Genomic DNA, 22,805 nt, shown 5'->3' with positions numbered 1-22,805 from the left:
ACCATTTGCAGAAATGCATTTTGGGAGCAAGTGTCCAACACTTGGGAATATAAATAGTAATCATGCTTGCCCATCAAATGCCATAGTTTGGATGAAGGGGAGTTCACGATACTCCCTCTTCTAATGCTCTTAGCAATCTTATACAAACATCATAAGCAAATTTTGACTGTTGAACCATTATTCTATTTTTCCATTTACCTTCACCCATCAAGACGACAGGAGTATTCAAGGCGCTTGCAACGGCTGACTTTGCTTTACCCTTCTTTCTCATTTGGTGTCCGGCTGCCTTTGCCTTTTGCTCTTGAGGTTGAAGACTCCAAATCCAATACCGACGATGCAGATTCTTCAATCATTGTCTCGTACTGGTCCACCATTTTATCAAATCATGAAATGATTTTCTCCATCCCATTAGAGTTTATAATAAATAGGTCGAAGGAGGGATGAAGGGACTTGAAGGATTACGTCAATGTACATCTCCTTTTAAGATCAACTTCGGGATCTTAGAGCTTCTCCACAAGGGATTGCATCTTAGCTCAATGTTTGTGTACAAACGACCTTCAGTCATCTAGGTTTCAAAAAAATGCTTCCGTCGTGACATATCCAATATGCCAGTTCGGTGCTTCATAAATTTGATGTATGTGAAGCATTTATTGAACCAACAATGTCTAGCCTGTCATACCGCTTATGGATTATAGAAGCAAGTATGATGTTGTGAACCTTGTAATTGTCCTTATGTCTTAATCCCGAGCGTCAAACGTTCCTTAAGCAAGGACTTCTTTTGCAAGTCTGATGGAAGTGGTTTTTCCATGACATAATCCTAGGTTCGGAAATCGAGCACAATCCTCCTATTTTTGCAGTCAAGTTTAATTGATTGTGTTTCATTAAATAAATCTAAAAAATATAGGAAAATTAGAAAACGGTATCTTAGACATGCATTCTGAACACAAAGAAGAAACAGATTACAGCAATATTGAGTTTAAGTTAAAAGTCAGTCTTTTAGTCATTAACATGTCCCATTATTTCTACAAAATCCCACCACTCCCAAGAGGGGTTTCGGGAAAACCTTTTCTAGTAGCTTGGGATCCACAAAAATAATTTATCATGCCCGCTTTTACAATTCACATGGAAAAGACCATGTGGGAGGCAATCGAACCCATTCTCATTCCATGAAATTTCCAAAATATTTTGCTTCACCTCTTTACATGATCCCGAGGACTCCAAGCGAATCATGTTACTCGGTGTTACGCCTGAGCCATCAACCAAATCATACCTCAATTGTTGCCCTCCACGACTCGTGAGACAGGAAAACAATGAGCATGTTCCTTTCTTCATAACAATAATGCAGCTTGCTTCTATTCCAAATATGCCACGACTAGTGAGACCACATTTGGGTAGCGGTAGCTTCCTCATGATATTGTTATGGATGGAACACCTGGACAGATCGAAATGCCATTTCGACCAAGTCCATTTATGGGCTTAATATTTAATTAGTGTTGGGCTCAACCCATCATTCAAATCACACCTCAACTGTCGACCCCCACGACTCGTGAGACAGAAAAATAGTGAGCGTGTTCTTTTGTTCACAATAATGGTACAACTTGCCTCTATGTCCAAATGTGCGATGACTCTGAGATCACAATTGGCTAGTGGCAGCTTCCTCACCATATTATTGCTGATGGAAACTTTGGACAGATCAAATTATTTTGATCCAAATCCTTTTCGGGCCCTTACACTTTAACTTCGTCCAACCAAGTGAGAGTTTAATTTTGAATTTGTTTGATCGACATCTCATCACAAAATTGTGTTGCATGCATAACATCAAATGCTAAAGCAATAAATTATCCCATGCAACGTAGGTAAACATGCTCCTATGGGATGATCACGAGCCCAACCTATGCGACCCATTAAGCCCGCAGTGAGTCTATGGTGAGTTTAAGGTGGCCTTATGCTATTACAAAGTATTTTACCTATCAAGATATAGATGCACCTTGTAACATCTTCGTGGGCCACTTTCTATGTGGGACTCCTCCTCCGTGGACCTTCTTCTTTATGGACTTGCTTGAAATAAAAAACCTCACCAAAATTTCCTATACTACTCTCACTATAATTGAAATAAGAAACCCCGATCAAAAGTAGGGGGATGTACATAGTGGGGAGGAGAGCAAGACTTATTATTCCAAGGCATAAAACGAGAGAGAGAGGAGAAAATAAATCACGAGGTCACACGGGCACACCCAACAAAATTAAAAGACATACATGCAGTCTGGGGCTCCGTGATAATCCATCCACATTCAACTAGCACATAATAATAATTAATCATACTAGATAAGAAAATGAACATCCCAAGAAAAACAACATGATATCCAATATCACGACATACAATTGCAGAAAACAACAAGCTTAAAATTTACAATTTAAAACGATGACAAATTTCCGTGCATCCAATGCACACAAACCAACTGCATTAACTAAAGCAATTTAAGTCTAGAAAAAATCTAATTTTATCTAAAATTAATATCTTTCAGAAAATATGCAGAAACTAGAAAATTCAATTTTTCGGACAAAACGGTGAAAAACGACTCAGCCATCAGCCGTTAGTAGTAGCAGCAGCCCAGCGGCTGCATGACCTGCGCACAGTGCGCGCACGCAGACTACCTGCGCACAGGGCCTGCGCCAGCGTGCACGCACTGGCCAGGCTTCACACGGGCAACGCCGCTCACACGTTGTGCACTGGCGATAGGCAGTGCACTGTTACAGTACCAATGTTTTTTTTTTAAACTTCTACACACTAAACTGAAAGTAAAAGCAAATATTTTACCAGAAAATCCAATTTTCTTAAAATACTTAAATCATCCAAAATTTGAAAAAATTAAACAAGTTAATTTTTTCATACAATTATTCAAGAATAAGCAAAATAAATAACATGCTTCAAAAGCAATAAAATCATAATATCATACTTATTTACATAAACGCCCCTACATTGAATCGGGCTCTGATACTACTTGAAGGCAATAAAAAAATGCGAGTGGATGGGTCCACACCACACCGGAATATGGGATCCCTTGATTCCCTTTGCTAGAAGAGAATAAGAGAGAAAAGAACACACCAAGTGTGCTTAGAGAGGGGCGGCCGATTTGGAGGTGTCTAGGGTAGGAAAAATAATTTTGTCTTCTGTTATTTTTTATTAGTTATTCCAAATGACTAATATATATACCTTGTATGGATGCACTAGAATGTGTTTATGTTCTTCTACAATCCATAAGGTAATATATTCTTTATTCCAAATATAGAATGACTAACTTAGTACTTTCCAAAAGTGATAATTGCTAGTCAATTATTTTCTTTCCTAGAATTTTCCAACAAGTTTAACTAAGGTGTTTGGCCGATTTTATGGACATAAAATGCAAGGCCCAACTAATTTTAATTAAATTCAATTTAATTAAAATCCATCTAATTAAGTTCATCATATATTTAATCAAGTTAAATACATGAGCCGAAATAAGCCTTTATTAATTAATAAGTCTAACTTATTAAATAATAAGGACACGTCCAATATAAATTAATCCTATTAATTTATCCTTGGGCTCCTCCATCCATTGGATCCCTCTCATTTATAAGTAATCCAATTACTTATGGAATTAATTCTCAATTAATTCCTCATCGCTTCCCGGTGATTTGTGTATGACTCTTTAGCTTCACCTTTCAGCTATACTTGGACTAGTGTCAAATACTATTATTAATTAAATCTAATTTAATTAATAATTCTCGATCAACCCTTGATCAAGAAAGCCCATCATTGTGGGTGACCATCTAGCAATGGTCCATGGCACTAGAGACTAGCCGAATATCCATGTGAACTTTTAGGCTCTCGAGAACATACGGGTACGGTCCTTCCATCTACCATCTCCTGGCCTTAGTCTAGTCATGGAATTGGGTGTCGGCTCCAATCCTAGATTAGGCGTCTATGCTTAATACTTGAGATTGTGTTACGCCAAATTGCTGGACATAGGAACCTATTTTCCTATTCGACCAATGACTGTGGCCACAGGTTTATAGAGCATGAACGCATCTCCAATTACATAAGAGATACCTCTATCACGTATTGATAAGGGATGGATCCTCTTCTTGGAACTCACCGTCCTCTCTAAATACTCCGACTGCACTGGATAAGGTTTATGATGATCGTGTCTGCGATACAGTCACCTCTCGCATAGACCCAAGATACAGTCATCATATGAATGTGACTGTCGTGATTCCTTAAGTCTGAGGACTGCTCCTATACTATTGGAGCTGGAGACTCAACTCATACCGATCAAGCCTCTAAGGCATCTATATGATGATCCTTGCGAGCCAGTTCAGTTAGTTGACCATCGTGTCAACTAACCTACTGAATTTGCATAGACGTCCAACGTCTGTCGCCGATGAAATGCAACACTCATCCAATGAATGCAATACTCAGTGCAAGTCTCAGTTGGACTCTCGATGCCCAGTCTCGAGGACCTCAACTTGGAACATTTCAGACCAATCCTCGGAAGTTGGTTTCGTAGCCGCCATTCAATACAACCCAACTACATGGGTTAATTAGTAGTTTGTGGGCATCTGTTGTGACGTCAAAGCAGTGTTTGATGTAATATGGTAAGCACAACAGATACATGTGCCAAAGACGAATACTTACCATATTGATTATGAAAATATTTCTTAAATAAAGATTTCTTGAATGGTTCTCAAAACCACCAATCCAATTGGCTTTTGGTCACCTATTCCGACATGTGTGACTCTTTAGGTTCACTTTTCATCTAGACTTGGGTTAGTGTCTAATACTATTATTAATTAAATCTAATTTAATTAATAATTCTTAATTAACCCTTAATAAAAAAATACCCATCACCATAGGTGGCCGTCTAGTAATGGTCCATGGCACAAGAGATTAGAAGAATTTCCATATGAACATTTAGGCTCCTGAATCCATACGGGTACAGTCTTTCCATCTACCGTCTCCCAGCTTTAGTTTAGGGCATTAAATTGGGCGTCAGTTCCCATCCTGAACTAGGCGTCTATGCTTAATACTTGAGATCGTGTTACGCCAAGTTCTCGACATAAGAACCTCTTTTTCATATTCGACCAACGATTGCGACCACAGGTTCATAGAGCCTAAACGCATCTCCAAGTGTATAGGAGATACCTCTGTCACATACTGACAGGGGACGAATCCTCTTCTTGAAACTCACCGTCCTCCATACATACTCCAACTGCTTTAGACAAAGCTTATGATGATAATATCTGTGACATAATCACCTCTTGTGCAGGTCCAAGATACAATCATCATATGTAAATGACTGTCGTGATTCCTCAAGTTTGAGGACTATCCCATACTATCAAAGCCCGGGATTCAAGTCATCTCGATCAAACCTCCAAGGCTCCCATATGACGATCCCTACGGGTCAGTTCAGTTGATTCCACACCTGGTCAATCAAACCACCAAGATGCATAAACGCCCCGCATCTATCACCAATGAAATACAATACTCACTAATTGAATGCGACTCCTAGTGCAAGTCTCCATAGAAGTTTCGATGCCATTCTCAAGATCCTCGATTCGGAACGTTTCAAACCTAACCTCTGGCAGTTGGTTTAATGACTGCCATGCAATGTGCGGCCCAACTGCACGGTTGTCAATTGGTCTATGGGCTTTGCTGTGATGTTCAAGCAACTGCAAACATACAAAATGAGCACAACAAAGTTGATGCCAAAATAAGTGAATGCTCATTTTATTCACTTATAATAATATTACATAATATTGATTCATTGTCATAATAGAATACATCCAGACCAATCTAATTGGCTTTTTGGTCATCTATTCTAACATTTTATATAATGATCCAAGTGTTAGTGTGGATATATGGATGGAGATAAGAATAGTTGCCCGTGTCGGAAGTGGAAAAATGAAAGGTTCAAACACCTGACAAGGTCAATTTTTTTACTTATGCATGCAAGGATTTGCGCCTGAATATTATAATTGAATTTCACATGACAATGAGAGGGTGTACGAGTACTTTAATGCAATGACCGCCTGTTCAATGTAGGAGGAGCAAACCCCAACTGCTCAGGAGGAGGGTAGTACATACTGAGTGATGAGCAATAGATGGATTGGGCATGAAGGGTAGTTGTTTATGCCATCGGCTTAGGTAATGAGGGTACGATATCCTGCCCTAGTTCGTGGTATAACAGGAGGCTCTATGATTATATATGAGTGTTGTCAAACCTTTTTTTCGATGTAGTGCATACTGTCGACCAACCATTATGGAGCAGTTGTACCCAATCTCAGTTGACAATGGTTGCTAAACTGGTGAACATTAAGGTCGAGAATAATTTTTCTAAGAGATGCTACGGTCAGGTGTCCCAATGGGCTAATAATATATTTCTCCGTGATCAGAACTTGCCCACTAATTACTATAGTATGAAAAAGTTGATAAGGGATTTCAGTATGCCTGTTGAGAATATTGATGCGTGTAAAAGTAGTTGCATGTTGTACTAGAAGGATAGCATTAATCTAGACTACTGTTAGTTTTGTGAAGACTCTAGGTACAAGCCGACCAGGGAGCAAAACCCTTGTCGCAAAAAGTCCCTATGTGCCATTTTTAGGTATCTACCGTTTACTCCACAATAGCAGAGGTTGTATGCTTTGGGAACAACTAAAGGGCACATAACATGGCATGTCATCTATCAGATAGAGCAATGCTCGACGTGTCATCCAGCCGATGTAGAGGCTTGAAAGCATTTCAACCAGACATATCTTGATTTCGCATTGGAGCCCCATAATGTTAGACTAAAGTTGTGCATAGATGGGTTTGCGTCACACAGGCAGTATGGTTGTACTTATGTTGGCCTATTATACTTACATCGTACAATCTCCTATGAAGAATGTGCATGAAGGTTGAGTACATATTCCTGAATATGGTGATCCTTGCATCGTCCAATCCGAAGTGTCTGATCGATGTGTACCTAAGCCATTGATCGAGGAACTGCTGCAATTGTGCTATGTAGGTGCACCAATGCACAACAATGCCACGAACGAGGTGTTCATTATGCCGAGGCATTTATGTGAACCGTGAATGACCTACCCGTTTATGGAATGATGTCTGGATTGAGAACCATAGGTGTTATGCGGTGTCCAGTATGTATGGATGCCACATGGGCATTCCATATGCAGCGTGATAGGAAGGCTTGCTACTTTAACTACTACAGACAGTTTCTATCCTAGGACTATTCGTACCGTAGGAACAAGAAACCTTTATTAAAGATCGAGTGGAAAGGAATATTGCACGACCGTGGCTAATCGAAGAATAGATTTGGGATTGGGTTGCAGTTGAGTCCTGTAGTTGAATAACCATTGACACTTCCAGCAGATTATGGTAGCAACCACAAGTAGACGAAGAAAATCATATTTTGGAATCTCCGGTACTGGACAACACATCTAACACGACACAATCTCGATATCACACACATTGAGAAGAATGTGGTTCATAACATATTCAATACTGTGATGGACATAAAGAGAAAAATGAAGAACAATATGAATGCACATAAGGACTTGAAGATCATATATACTAGCGAGAGCTTGTTATGTCTAAAGAGGTATATACCCTGACGAAGGACTAGGAGAGGAGGGTATATGAGTGGATTTGTAGTCTAATACCCACGTAGTCGGTGCATCGACATGACGGAGTTGAGGATGCATGGCATGAAGAGTTACGTATTTATGTAGAAATTGATCTCGGTTGTCTTCCATGATATGCTTTTAGAGCATGTGTGGAGCTTATTAGAGTAGGTGACCCTTCTATTCCAGGTCTTATGCTCAACCATAGCTTTCTGAAAATATTATGCATTTTTATGAAATTTTAATGCAATTTTATAAAATATATATTAAAGTTTATTTTTGTTCAAATTTTGTATGTACATAATATAGATATATAATAATATAATAATTTAATAATTTTTAATATTGTAATTTTTATGATATAGGGTAGTCCGCCCCCTTTAGGACGTAGACGAGGCCATGGTCGTGGGCCGCCCATTCCTACTCCAACCGTTGCTGTAGGAAACATCGTTTTGACCACCCTCGCCACCGGAGCCTGCATCGGTTCCACAGATCCTGCTAGTGAATCTAGCCACAGTGAATCATCGAATGTCGGGGCAACAGTTCACAGGCCTCCTATCGATCGTGGACTGAACCACCACCACCACCAATGCCACAACGTTCTGCCCATTGCTATATCTAACTCAGCCATGCGAGGTAATGAAAGAATTTTGGTTAAATTGTTTTCATTTGCATTTTTCTACACTTACTTTTACTAATTAATTATTTTTTTCAGGTCAAACTGACATTTTTACAGGGCAATCCATGCTACGGTGCGCAACCATCATCCTCGTCCTTGGGGATGCATATAGCAGATTCCATAGGAACACCAGTTCTTCGGGTTTGATAATCTGAAGGTAAGAATTGCAGAAAATTCTAAAGTATGTTTTCAAATGTAAACCTGAATGTATTTATCGACTGCATAAAATTTCGTTTTTGACTATGCGAATTTGCAGCTTACTTATTGGTGGGACTAAGACAATGAATCCGTGTTCAAGGTGTTTAAAAATTACAGGCGAGTAAGTTTCTGCAGAAGCTGTTCACAGACGTTAGAGCTCAACTCTCCCAACCGTTCTAGCTAGCCAATCGAATTTGACGCCATCTACTGGAGTATTGCGCAAGCCCAGACTTCAAAGCCGCTGCAACCAGGAATAAGGCTAATTGGGTGGGCAATCCAGTAGCATCATCTACCTTCTACTACGGGGATCGTTCTTCATTGGGATGGACAAACAAAAGATGGTAAGTGTCTTGTTTTTTTGTTTGGTTGGTTTTAAAGCATTTAAGATTAATGAATCACTTATATACATTTTTTAATATTTAGACCTGAGGCACGACTTCATTGACCTGTCAAGCAGATAGAGGTATTTTCTAAATGCTACAAGAAGAAGGACGACGGGCATTGGAGATTGGGGTAAATAGTTTATAGAAATGTTTTTTTTTTCAATATGAATTAATTTATTTGTTTTTACTAATTACCTAATCCATTTCAAAGAAGATGCTTCTAAAGATGCTGGAGGAACAACAGGCGCAGACACTGAACGATGCGCAACATCCTCGAACCTCTTCTCAAGGCTCGTGGCCATGATCGAGCAACAGCTATTGATGTCGATAGTGGGCAGCCGAAAGAAGGGCCATGTCTTCAATCTTGGTTTTGAGGCCCACAACAAGCTTGCTGGACCATCACAGCCGAACAACTCGCATACAACGACCGCTTCCACTACTACTGCCAGATATCGATTAATGGGTCACATGGCTCAAGAAAGTGTTAGACCGTATTTTGCACACTGAAGGGGATTATATGTAGAAATTGATCTCGGCCTCTAAACCAACCCCTCTGTGAATCAGAACCCCTAAAGGAAACTGCACCACCTTGCCCTGGTGTAGGATTCAGGTTACCTGTCAATTTCTTTCGTTTAGCTTCCGTAGAACTCCTTTCGATGGATGTCTCTTCTGCCCTCAGTGCCGCTTCCAGCAAAGCATCATAACTCGGAGGTTTAAATGCTATTTTCTCCCGAATCTCGAGTCACAACCCCCTTTCAAATATGTCTTTCCTTAATTCATCGGTACTCACCTCTTCTGCGGCATATTTTGACAATCTCACAAATTGCAGCTCATATTTTGACATCATTCTGCTTTAACTCAAGAAATTCAACTTTCTTACGATTTCTGTACACCGGTGGAGTATATTTGTCATTATGACATTAACGATTTTGATGTCATTTCATAATGTATGTTATAACACATATTGAAACGGCCTTTCTATCACCTTTATTCATAGTGTTTGTACCTCTTATTGTAATAGTTGTGACGCCCCAAAGATTATAATATATTATTGGGGGATTAATTAGTAAATTTTTATGAAATTTGATTAATTGGTAAATAAATTATATGTCATAATTGGAATATAATAAAACTTGAACGGATTAAATTGGAGTTCGTTATAATATTTGGGGGCAACTTATATTAATTAACAAAATTTAGGAGGGACATGATGGGTATTTTGATAAAAATCTAATTAAATAAATAAAATAATAATATATATATATATACATAATATATATATTAGTAAGTAATAATATATATATGTATATATAGATATATATATATATATATATATATATGAAAGAGAGAGAGAGAGTTCTCTCCTCTCTTTTCCTTAAATACACACACAAACATAATACATACACACATGCATAACACACACACATAAGAATTGAGGTTTGCTCTTGCGGGGAAAAAAAGAAAACAGAGGTACGAGAATTGAAATTTTTATTTTTATTAATTATATAATTATATTATTTAATTAGTTCGTTTATTAAATATTGTTTATATTGAGCGATGTATTATTTAATCAGAATATTTTACGAGTTTGACTATTTAAAATAGTGTCGGATTAAATATCAAATCGGATATAAAAATGATATCGTTGGTTAATTAGATTATTAAATTTATTATATTTGCATATTACTATATCTAATTTATACAATTCCATCGGAATATTAACCAAATACGCAATCCTATGTATTATTGTTCAATTAAAGTGTATAATAGCGAGAAATTGATAGAAAATTCATAGAAATATTTCAAAAATTATATTTAATAAATGGTATGTTAATAAAGAGGAAAAATGAAGATTTGTATTTCGATAGAAATGGAATATGAAAGAATTATTAGAAATTGTACGAACAATATTCAATATTATATTTAAAAAAAATTACGATATTCTCGTTATATTAACTGTATGTGGTATTATTCATTATAGGATACAGGGGTAAAGTGAAAAGACCGACCACTATCTATTGGATAGATAAAAGCATTGTAAGGTCGAGGTAAGTAAATAATTAGTATTATCTATATATGTCCCTTTTATTTGTGGTTTTACTGTTATATGAATTTGTAGTTCATGCTGACATTGATTTATCTGAAAGTATGTGAGTGATGAATGATTTGATTTGATTGATGGTATTGTGTATGTGGAATGAGGAAATGCGTTAAAATATTATGTTTGTTGTTTGATGTATTATGGATGTCTGGAATGAGAATATGTTGATATATTATTTTACGTTACTAGTTGCTTACAAGAATGGTGATATGTGGAAAGGAGGGAGTGGTGGAAATTGAATATATTGTGGTGTAAATACCCCTTGATGTGTTGAAAAGTCTATAAGCCAAAAATATGATATGAAAAGAGCTATGTGCGATATGAAAGAGCTATGTGCAAAATGAGATTGATGAGCCGGCTGTCAAGAAAATTCACTTAAATTTATATAATAGTGAGATTGAGTTGATAGGAAAAACACGATATCACCTTCTGGTAAGCAAACTAGGAAAAAGAAAGTTTAATTGATTACTTTATTGTGCGATAGCTGTGTGGTGTACTACAGCTGATTACAACTGATTATATTGGAATTTAATTGACCGTATTCCATGCATGTTGCCTACTTATCTTATTTGGGTTGTGTTTGATATACATATATAGATGGGGCTGCTTATTTACTTTAATTACTTTAATTCAAATTTGTCATTCTGTTAAAGCTTGCAGCAGTTACCTCGGCCGTAACAACATCCAGATTTAGATAGTAACGACTTTTATAGAAGTCGTTACTAACTCTTTGTAATGCCTGTCAAAGGAACAAAAGGCACATCGTTCCAAAAGTTGTTATAATTTCTAGAAACTAGTTACAATTTTGATTTGTGTTGTTCTAATCGTAGTTCCAATGTTTTTTGTAGTGAAGACTTGAACTGAAAAATTCAATTGTTAATTAAAACTGATACAAGTATTATATTACAATGAGTTCACCAGAGGTTTTGCTATAGTTATGAATGTATCTTGTTGTTTGAGATTATCAATACCTCATGTTATTTGATAAAATTAAGTAACTTTATAATGGAGGCCTGAAATTATTCACTCTGCCCTTGCTGAATTTTCTTACTTAAAGTTTTTTGGAAAATTGTAAAAAGACTGGACAACAAAAAAACTTGGAAATTTGTAAAAAGGAATTTGTCACATAGTCCACAAAAGAATTTAAGAAAATTTTTAAAAATAGTTAAAATTAGGGATAATTACACTCTCCTCCCCTAATATTTTGTGTAATTACACGTAGACCCTCCTGTGGTTTGAAAAATTACATTTAGCACTGCTGGGTTTGCTACCATCTAACAAATAAGTACCCCTATTAGTCAAAATTCATTGAGTTTGCTGATATTAAGAAAAAAAACACTAAATAAAAATTAATATATACCCTCGATAGATTTATTATTGACTTATTGTAAGTCAAATAATTTTTTCCGACTAAACTACCCTTATAATGGTGAAGATGTATCTCCGCACATGCTTAACGCGTGAAAATATGTGAGGGTAATTTGCTCATAGAAAAAGTTATTTGATCGACTATAAACAATAATAAGTCAAGGGGGTAAATATAATTTTTTTTTATTCTTTTATTAATATTAACAAATTCGATGAATTGTGACTAACGGTGGGACTAATTTTAGGGGTGATAGATCTAATTTCCTAAACCACAAGAGGTATACGTGTAATTACATCAAACTTGAAGGAATGGGAGAACAGTTATCCCTTAAAATTATAATTCATAGTCCATAAAAGTATTTGTATCGTTTCACTATAAAAAGACATATAAAATTCAAACTGAGACTAACAGATTGAGTTAGTTGCTAGATCACCGTTAAAATTAGAGATATTTTTTCAAACAACAAAAAAAATATTTATAATTATGTCAAATTTCGAGAAGCTTGGTGAAATTTATCCTAAATTTTTCAATTACATCGGTAAAATTTTAAGTTTAGATTTACTCATTTTATGCGTTTCGTCAAATAACTATTTAATATAATTTCGTGTACATAAAATATAAGATGGATTGTTAAATAATAAATATACATAAAAAATATTCCATTCTCCTAATAATTCATGAAGACAAGGTAATTTCTATATCCCCTCTCTTTTCTTAGAGGGCAAACTAGGGTTGACAACGAGTCGAACTCGAGTCGAGCTCGATCATTTTTGTCGAGCTCGTTTCTGTAATTTCGAGCTCGAGTCGTGCTCGAGCTCAATCTGATTTTTTAATTTTTTATATATTTATTTATTTATTTATTATTATTATTATATTATTATTATTATAATATTAGATTAAATAATGAGAATCACCAATTTTTTACATAAATTATAAGTAAAATAGATTGTATATACTATATTAAGATTGCATAATATATACTATATTATAAATATACCAAAATATAGTATGAAATTCTAATTTATTGTTATAAATATAAACTACTAATTAGTTTAGTAGTAATATAATTAGTAAAATATATAAAAAGAATTATTTTGAACAATTTAAAGTTATAGAAAAGTATGAATTATCTGAAATAATGCAATTGAAATACATAAAAATATTTTATAAAATTAATATATGTTCACAATTTGCAGTAAATTTATATATTTATAAATATTAGTATTACATTGATGTAACTGTCATCTTATATTATTGAACAACATGGGTTAATCGGACTATCAAAATTCAGATTAGACCGTTAGATATGATCATATTTACAGAAAAATGCACTTGATAAAGTTTTAGACTTATTGGATATACGGATGTCAAGATATCGTACTCAAAACATAAGAATAATCATTCAAGTCGATGTATCGTAGAATCAGGCCATGTGATTTTAAATCAAACCGTTCGATATGATCTAATGGACATGGTCTTATATATATTTAAATTTGGTGTGAATCGGGTGCACAGATTTTAAGATATCGTAATTATTGATTAAATTTTTTGATCTCATTATATATATAATAAAATAATAATTAAAATTGTTCAACCATCACTATTATTATCATTATCATTATTTGTAGATTAATTCATAGGAATGACTAAATTTTGACATAAATTTATAAATAATAAAATAGATTGCATAATGCATAGTATGTATCCTGATATAAATATAAAACTAAAAAATAGATAAAAAATCATAAGTGAATTAATTGTCAATTTAAAAAAATTATAAATGTAATACAAATATATATTAAAATATAACATTAAGTTTATATTTATCATATTAAATAATAATTTTAATTACAAAAGATATTATAACTTACTAAGTTGTTGATCAAATTATTTTTGTATAAAAATTAAATATATAAATAAAAATACCATAATTTATTATTATCCAAAATAAAATGTATGATATTGATTAATAACTATAATATATGGTTAATCTTGATTATAAAATTGATCAAATATTAAATATAAAATTAAATATATAACAAAATTCAAAATTAAAAATATATATCAAAAAAATAAAAAAATAGGAAAAGCTCGTGAGCTGGCTCATAGACACAATTGAGCTCGAGCTCAAAATCGAGCTGGCTCGCGAGGCTTGACTCATCTGCCACCCCCAGGGCAAACACATTGCCCCAGAAAAAGGGTTTGAAGGTGAAACTTTTCTGCTGATCTCTTAAACAGCAATTAATAATAAGGGTAAATTATACTATCACATCTAAAATTTAACATAATTACGAATATTTATTATTTTTTAAAAAATTATAAATATTATTGATGGCTCTTAAAATTATTGGGTCAAGCCCACAAGCTAGACATACTAGCCCAATCGGCTAAAAGCCCAGCTGGCTCATCAGCAAGATGGATAAGTGCCCATCAGCAGGATGAGTAAAGCCCATCAAATGAGAAGAAAGGTCCACAGGATTACCTCCTACTTTACTAACCTAACATGCCCAAGAAATAAGCTCATTTCATCCGGACATATCATCATACAGTTGGAATGAAATGTTATATAGTTTATCAACATATTTGTACACATCACCCTAATATATCTCCAGGTAGTTCCAAGTAAATCGGTAACAAACGAGCTAGAGAACCCACAAACAACCAAATCCCGAATATTTAGATAGATATGACAGGGTTTAGTCCAACTTGTATCTCAATCAATATTTATCCAAATCTCAAACTGTTTGTTTTGGATGATAGCCAACTCGAAGGATTTTCTAATACCATACATAACTCAGTAATTGACCTTGTATCCAACTTTATACAAGCCTATAAATAGGAAGCTGTAACAATCATTTGGTGACATATTTCTTATTCTCAAACTCTTGCTTTCTTACACTATTCTCTCTCGATTTTTAAGCTGCTCTAAGCTTATAATTTGCACTCCACATGAATATTCATTATTTTTAATCATATCTTATCATTATTATCACTTTATTTTAAATTTTTCTTTTATTTCTTCATAACCGTTATTGACTTAAGAATCAAAGTGTTAACCGATCTGTTTTGCTGGGCTAGTTTTTGATAATTTTAGGATTTTCATGAAGACCCTATGATCCTTATGGTGTGGCCAAAGTTTTGGTACACATCAATCATGTTAAATAATTATGTAGTCTCTAAACAATGATATGAATATTACTACTTTATCCTTACTAAATTTTTTTAGATATTTAAAAAAAATATGAAAAAAACTGGCGGATTTGTAAAGTAAATAATCCACAGAAAATATTAGTCCATAATAGTATTTTAAAAAAATCTAAAAAAATATATAAATTTATAATTTATAATTCAAAAGTGTATAATATATCATAAAAATTGAACGAAAATCTAATGAAAATTAATGAAATTAGTTTATTGTTAAACAAATATTAAAATAAAAAATTATAAATTGTCAAATAATGATAAAGTTTTTATAATATATAAAACCTCAAATAGGTGACTATAATTTACCCATGTAATAAATAATGAAAGCAAACTCAAGGTTACATGGACAAAGTGTCATTTTCCACTTCCAACTGAAAACGACCTCAACCTTCAAAGCAACATGTGGTCTACCTGTCTCTATGTCTACCCCTCTCTTTCATCCGCCCCTACATACATTCACACACACACATATATATGTATGTATATATATATATATATATTTAGAATAATTATATTTATATCTTCTAATTTATGATTTATTTATGACTTAAATATATTTTTGGTACTATAATTTTTATTCTTTGGCAAAATAGTTCTGTAACTTTTTGACATTTTGCGAATTTGGTTCTTTAAGTGACGAATTTTGCAAAAGTTATTAGAATAAATCATGTGCTCCTAGTAATTTTGACATTATCATTCTTTATATTTCTAGGGGTTGCAAAAAAGTCCGATAACTTTTTGATATTTCATAAGTTTGGGCTTTCAGTGCCAAATCTTACAAAAGTTGCTGGAACAAATCATGTATCAATTATTTTTTTTTAAATTTTCGTCCAGGTTGGCAAAAGTTAAGAAATTAAAATAAAAGCTCCAATTTTTAAATCAATCATGTGAGGTGAACATAATTTATTCCGATAATTTTTTGTAAAATTTGATACTGGAAAGACCAAATTGTGAAATTATAAAAAGTCACAGGAGTATTTTGCAATCATAAAAAAATAAAGAATAAGTTGCATAAACCCCCCCACCCACCGTATTTTTAAATTTTAGCTAAAAATCCATGTGTTTAAAAAATAGGCAAAAAAGCTCCTGTATTTTTCTAAATATTGCATACTCTCCCCTTCCGTTAGGTAAACCCCTAACAGCATTAATTTTTTGGCTAAATTGACCGTTATGACCTTATAATAACCATTGATCTTCAGTCATAAAAAACGAAAGGTCCAAACCATAAGAAATTTAAATATATATTTTTATTTTTATATATATATTTATACATATACTATATATAAAATATAATATATAATATAACTATATAATATATATCTATAGCGGTGACGGCCGCTGCCTCCAGATTGAGCGACAGCGGTCGCGCAAATTATTTTGGGCAACGACGCTCACAAAGGGGGCGACCTCGCGTCGCCCCGTTTCCTCTGCGGGACGACTGTTATCACCCAGAGAAGAAGGGCGACCTCCATCACACAAGCTCGTTGTCGGCCACTACATGTCGGCTATGGAGAAGAAGTAAAAAGAAAAATATTTTGTTAAAAATAAAGTAAAAATAATTAAATTTTTTTAATTTTAAATAATAAATAATTTAAATATTATTTGTAATTAATAATATAACTTAAAATAACTGAAATTATTTTTTTGATATTTTGATATTTAATTAGTACTATTAAATAAATAAAATATATTTAAATTAATAATAATTTAATTTTATTAATAATATATAATTATTATAAGTAACTTTTATATTGCATATAAATTTTAATTTGAAATGTGAATTTGAATATATAAAATTTGTATTGAGTTTTTTAAATTTAAGATTTTAATTTATAAAATTTATATACTTTTTAAGTGTTTTATATTAAATTAATATATTTTATAAATAAATATAATTTATTGTAATAGTTATGAACTCAATAAACCATTTAAATTAATTAAATATATTTAAATAAAATAATAATATAAATAAATTAATTTAAAATATATTTAAATATGAAAGAAAGGGGCATAACGAACATCATACACTAAAAGCGATTCCAGAAAAGGCCAAAATATGAAGTCCGCTCACACAATAGGCGAGTGTAACACACTCTCTGTTAGTTTCTAATAGAGAGGGAGTTTTGCGGTATTTTAGAAAACATGGGGTTTTTTTCCTATAAAATTAATACATGAATTTTTAACTAAATTTTAAAAGTACAGGGAATGTTATGCAATTTACCCAAAGGTAAAAGATAAAACTGATAAAGTACAAAAATTACAGGACCAAAAATATATATATTTAAGCGGTCTATATACGAACTATCCATATCTTTTGCGTAATTAGAGAAACCACCCCTGATAGTAAACTAATATGTATAGTTTGTGCACTAATTTGGACTGTTTTTAGGGATGTATGTGTAGTTTTTTAAAAAATATAAATAATGTGTAAATAATATTAATATTTATGTCAGGTATATATATAACTATTAAAAAATATAAAATTATCTGTGTAAATAAATTATAGATCAGATATATAGATATTATTACCCCTATATATTGCACATGTATATATGTGTCTTGTCCTGTGTGTATTAAAATGAATTGAATATAACACTATTTTTGAGAAACTCGACTCGATGTTACATTTAGGCCCATATCGAAAATCCAACTTCTTTGCTATACACCAATTTTGGTAAGGGTAAATTTGTAATTAAAATACTTTACTGGCATCATGGTATAAAATGATTAGGAGATTGGTAAAATTGTCTAGTGTAATTCACAAAAATCTATAATAGTAAAAATCGAATATTCTTTTCATATTTTCTACACAAATTCTACAATTCCTCTATGGATTTCCCAACAAATACATCTGAATAAAACAACATGATAGCGGTATATTATACTCACTTGAAAAATGGTATGGGGCTCTTTGATTTTATTAGACCTGGAGAGGGAAAATTTCTAGACAATTTACTGCGAAAGTTCCCGCTAAATGGTTTTGAATGCCAGCAAATCGGCACGGAGATTTGGTCGGAACCAAGTTTCGTGTCTTCAAAAATCATCTGCTGTGGTTGAAAGATAGTGATTCCCCTTCCAGATTCTTTAAGAAAGGTTCCTGGAGCTGGATTTAGGGAAGGAGTTCTAGTACGTCCCTTTACGCGTTAAAGCTAAGCTAATTGATGTGGGGAAAATTATCTTGTACTGGTCTCTGATGGAAATTATGAAAGAAAATTCTTTCCCGCCGACACGATATTTCCTTTAGAATTCTTGTCTTGTATATCTAGTTCAGTCAGTTACCGATGCCTGGTCTATTTATTAATATAGATAATCTTCAAATAACACTACAATATCGTTGGAGCATTAAGATCTGCGTCTTTTACACCTAGTCGGATAAAATAACCCGACCCACTTCAATAACCCACTCTACTGACCTAAGATCTGAACGGTAACTCTCCTAGAGCTCAAGATTTGAGATGCAGCCACGTGAGCTAGGTGGAGGGACACATATGGCTTTATAATACCCCCATTTCACAGCATTTGTTGCGAGACACATTTATTACAATCCACTAGCGTTAAATATCTCCAGTTCGCATTATCTTATCTCAAACTCGAGTTGATTAAGTATTGGAGGGTCTTAATTGTAGACTCTTCCCAACTAGTCAAACGTGTTTTTCTTTTTTCAAAAACCTCACTTTACATTTGGATAGACTCAAAGAGATTGATAAACGTGATTCCAGAGATTGCGATATTTGACCCGAATCACTACATATTTGTAATTTAATAGTTAGCATGCAACACATGGGCTACTATAGAAATGCTTGTAATAATTTTTGCTCTTGTTGTGAAAATAAATTATAGAGAAAATAGTAGATTAAGTAGTAATAAAAGTTTAAAGTATTTGAAAACATAAGATAAAATTGAAAAAAAAGAAAAAGTTGAAGTCGGACATTTATAATTTCATCAATAAGTTGCATAAATTATTACAACTGCTTATAATTTTTGGTATGAATCAACTTAATTTGAGCAGTTCAATAATAAAAGTTATAAAATAAAAATATTATTTTCAATAAAAATATTTATTTTAAACCCTTACGAACACCCCCTACACCTGCATGTGTGTGTGTGTGTGAATCTTTTGAATGAATCGGACAAAAAATCATCTAATTCATTAAATGCATATCGAAATTCAATCGTCAGCAATAGCTACGTCGATTGAGTATAGTATATGTAAATGGGGTCGAAATTTGTGCATCTATACTAATATGAAAAAGTAAAACTTTTTACATTCACCAACGACATCTAATAACGCCATTATATCAATTTTTAAATATGACAAGAACACTTCTGATACATAATTTTTAAAATTAATTATAATTATTCTTTTTCAAAAGTAATTTTATATTATTTTACTACTAGTGCGTCAATTCTTTTATTGTATGAATGATACCTTTAAATTATTTTTTAAATATAATTTTTTAATTTATATTTTATTTATATTATAATATATTTTAAAATATTAAAAATTATTTAGTATATTCACGATGCATTAATTATTATTATAATATATAAATGGTGAGAGGCGCACACGCGGACTTTGCATCCCCCACTAGTCCCTCTCTCTCTCTCCCCTCCATTTACTACTTCTCGTCCGTGTGTGCGCCGTGTGCGTGTTTTTCTTTCTTTTCTCTTTTTCCTCAAGTCTTCTTACCGTCCTGTCCGAAGGAAACTTGTCCGACGTTGATCAACATCAAATGGTGGATCTCCAGACTGTGTGCTGTATGTGCGGCGACGTCGGCTTCCCCGACAAGCTTTTCCGCTGCTTTTCCCCCCCCCATACCCCCCCCCCCCAAACAATATATATACACATACACACACGCTAGAACGCACAGAAACCCACACGTATGTGTGTGCGTCTTGATCCGCCAGCACCGTAGTATCTCTCTGCTAAAACACACACACACCCACATGTATGTGTGTCCGTCTTGATTCGTCTGCGAAATAAAATCCCGAACACACACACACACACACCCAAATGCATGTGTGTGGGTCTTGATTTTCAGCATCACAGTCGAAATAACAAAAAAATAATTAATAATTCAAACTAATAGCAATTATAATACTAATATTTTATTATTATTATTACTTTCTTCGTCAACTCTTCTGTTTTTTTTTAATTAATGTTTTTGGGGACGGTTCTGGAACATTCGAATATAAATACATGGAGGTGGTGATCAGGTACTGCAGCAACTACTATAGAGAAAACGCGGAGCCAATAGGCGTGTGCGACTGGTGCCAGTGCGAGGAAAGGAGTTCGTCATCGTTGATCAGAGCGCAAGGGAGCTCCTCCTCCTCTTCCTGCACCAGGAATATTAATGTTAAATCCGGCAAACGGAGCGGAGTAAGATCCGCCTACTCCGGCATGAAAATCAAGCAGCACCACGGCGGAGCTACGGCGGAGAAAGCCACCGGAAAGACGCCCTCGCCGCGGCCCACCACCCGCAGGTACAAGCTTCTCAAGGATGTAATGTGTTGATTGAGATTTTCGAAGGTTTATGATTTTGTACGTATAATATTATAGTAATTTCGACATTGAAATTTTTATTTTAAATCTTGTTGTATCTTTTTTCTTGTGTAGAAATATGATATAATGATTAATAAAATTGTTATATGTGAAAATAAAATTCTGTAAAATAATCAATATATAATAAATAAATATTCGTCTAGCCCTTGTTATAATTTATTTTAATTTAATTTATATTAATAAGTATTTAAATTTGTTATTCGTGGATATAATATTTTTCGTTCCGTAATTTAAAACTTTTTTTATTTTTTATTTTACTAGATGTCGGATTATTACTTTTGGAATTTTCAAAAAGTAACACTTGTTACTGCAAAAAAATTAAATTTTCGCTACACTAGAAATGACAACGGCTTAAAAATCGCGGTAAATCAATACTATTAACTATGGTTAAACAAAATCAAAGCAAAAAATTTAAATTTTTATCACGATTAATCGATATTTCTCATGATTTTTAGTCATTTGCAAGACATTTGCCATGGTTTTAGTTACAGCTAATGTTTTGGCTACACTTACATAAACAACGGCAATAATCATTACGAAATCATGGTTAATTTGTACCTGTCATGATTTTTTTCTTTTGATTATAGTAACTAACCGTAGCGAAAAATCATATTTTTTCTAGTGTGTAGTTCTATGACACATTTCTACTAGATATTTAATGAAAAAGGTTGCACGAGATCAAAATCGTAAAAGTTATGCGATCAAAAATAATAATATTTGATAAACAGTAGATAGAAAGTATTAAGGTCATAAATAAACATATGACATCGAAAGTGATACTTTTAAAAATTATAGGAATAAAAATAAAATCAAAAGCTTTCTGAGCTACTTCTATTAGTTTCTTCGTTCTCATAAATACATGGAATATAAGGCGGAAATAATATTGAATTACGAAATTCGAAATAAATAAGTACTTTTTTAGTCATTTTTTGAATATTTAAATATAGTTCGCATAGTAAAAAAAATATTAATTAAAATTTAATTTATCCAAATTTCAATCAAATACATAATAATTGTAATATATTTGTTTTAGAAATTAAAATCGATGTACAGTTTAAATAAAATAATTTATTATATAATAAATATATATTTATTATGTAATTGATTGAGTTGGAACACAAATCTGATTTCAAGAAAAATTTTCGATTGCACGAGTCATTGTAAAAGTAGCTCGGTTGAAAGTCTAATATCTTTACATATATACACAGAAAAATTAAAATATTTGGAAATTAAAATTAAAAGATCGAGTTATATACAAGAATTGAGGTTTTGATTTGGCAAGTGATGCAATCAGTGTCCCATTGCGCAAGATATTATTTGTTTTGGTTGCGTATAAAATCTCACGATTTTAAAAATACGTCACGTCTAGCTGGGGAGATGAGGTATTGGGAAGTAAAATCACTCAAACTCTCCATGTGAGAATGCATGCCTACATTGTCATACGCCTAGATGAGGAACCTGAGATGAGCACATGGTCTCGTTCCCACGTCCACCAAATAATATACTTTACAACGTAATCAGTGTCCCGTTGCGCAATTAAATGCTACGGGTTCGTTTCTCCTAGATATGACAGTTCATAGTACCTGAAGCATGTTATAAATAAATTGGATCAGATTCATTGAAAGTATTGATGAATCTATACATTAGAAAAT

At 33.2% G+C, this 22,805-nt stretch overlaps 1 protein-coding gene across 1 annotated transcript; it reads left to right on the top strand.

Moving 5' to 3' along the window:
* LOC105173328 lies at positions 20,175 to 21,192 on the top strand. The gene is made up of 2 exons (XM_020697812.1): positions 20,175 to 20,392; positions 20,668 to 21,192. The coding sequence occupies exons 1-2, from the start codon at positions 20,324 to 20,326 to the stop codon at positions 21,103 to 21,105; spliced, it is 507 nt and encodes a 168-aa protein (XP_020553471.1). The 5' UTR covers positions 20,175 to 20,323; the 3' UTR covers positions 21,106 to 21,192.

The sequence above is a fragment of the Sesamum indicum genome, linkage group LG11, assembly GCF_000512975.1.
Source record: "Sesamum indicum cultivar Zhongzhi No. 13 linkage group LG11, S_indicum_v1.0, whole genome shotgun sequence".
Taxonomy (NCBI): domain Eukaryota; kingdom Viridiplantae; phylum Streptophyta; class Magnoliopsida; order Lamiales; family Pedaliaceae; genus Sesamum; species Sesamum indicum.
Note: the sequence above shows the minus strand (reverse complement) of the source record. Positions and strands in the feature narration are given on the sequence as shown.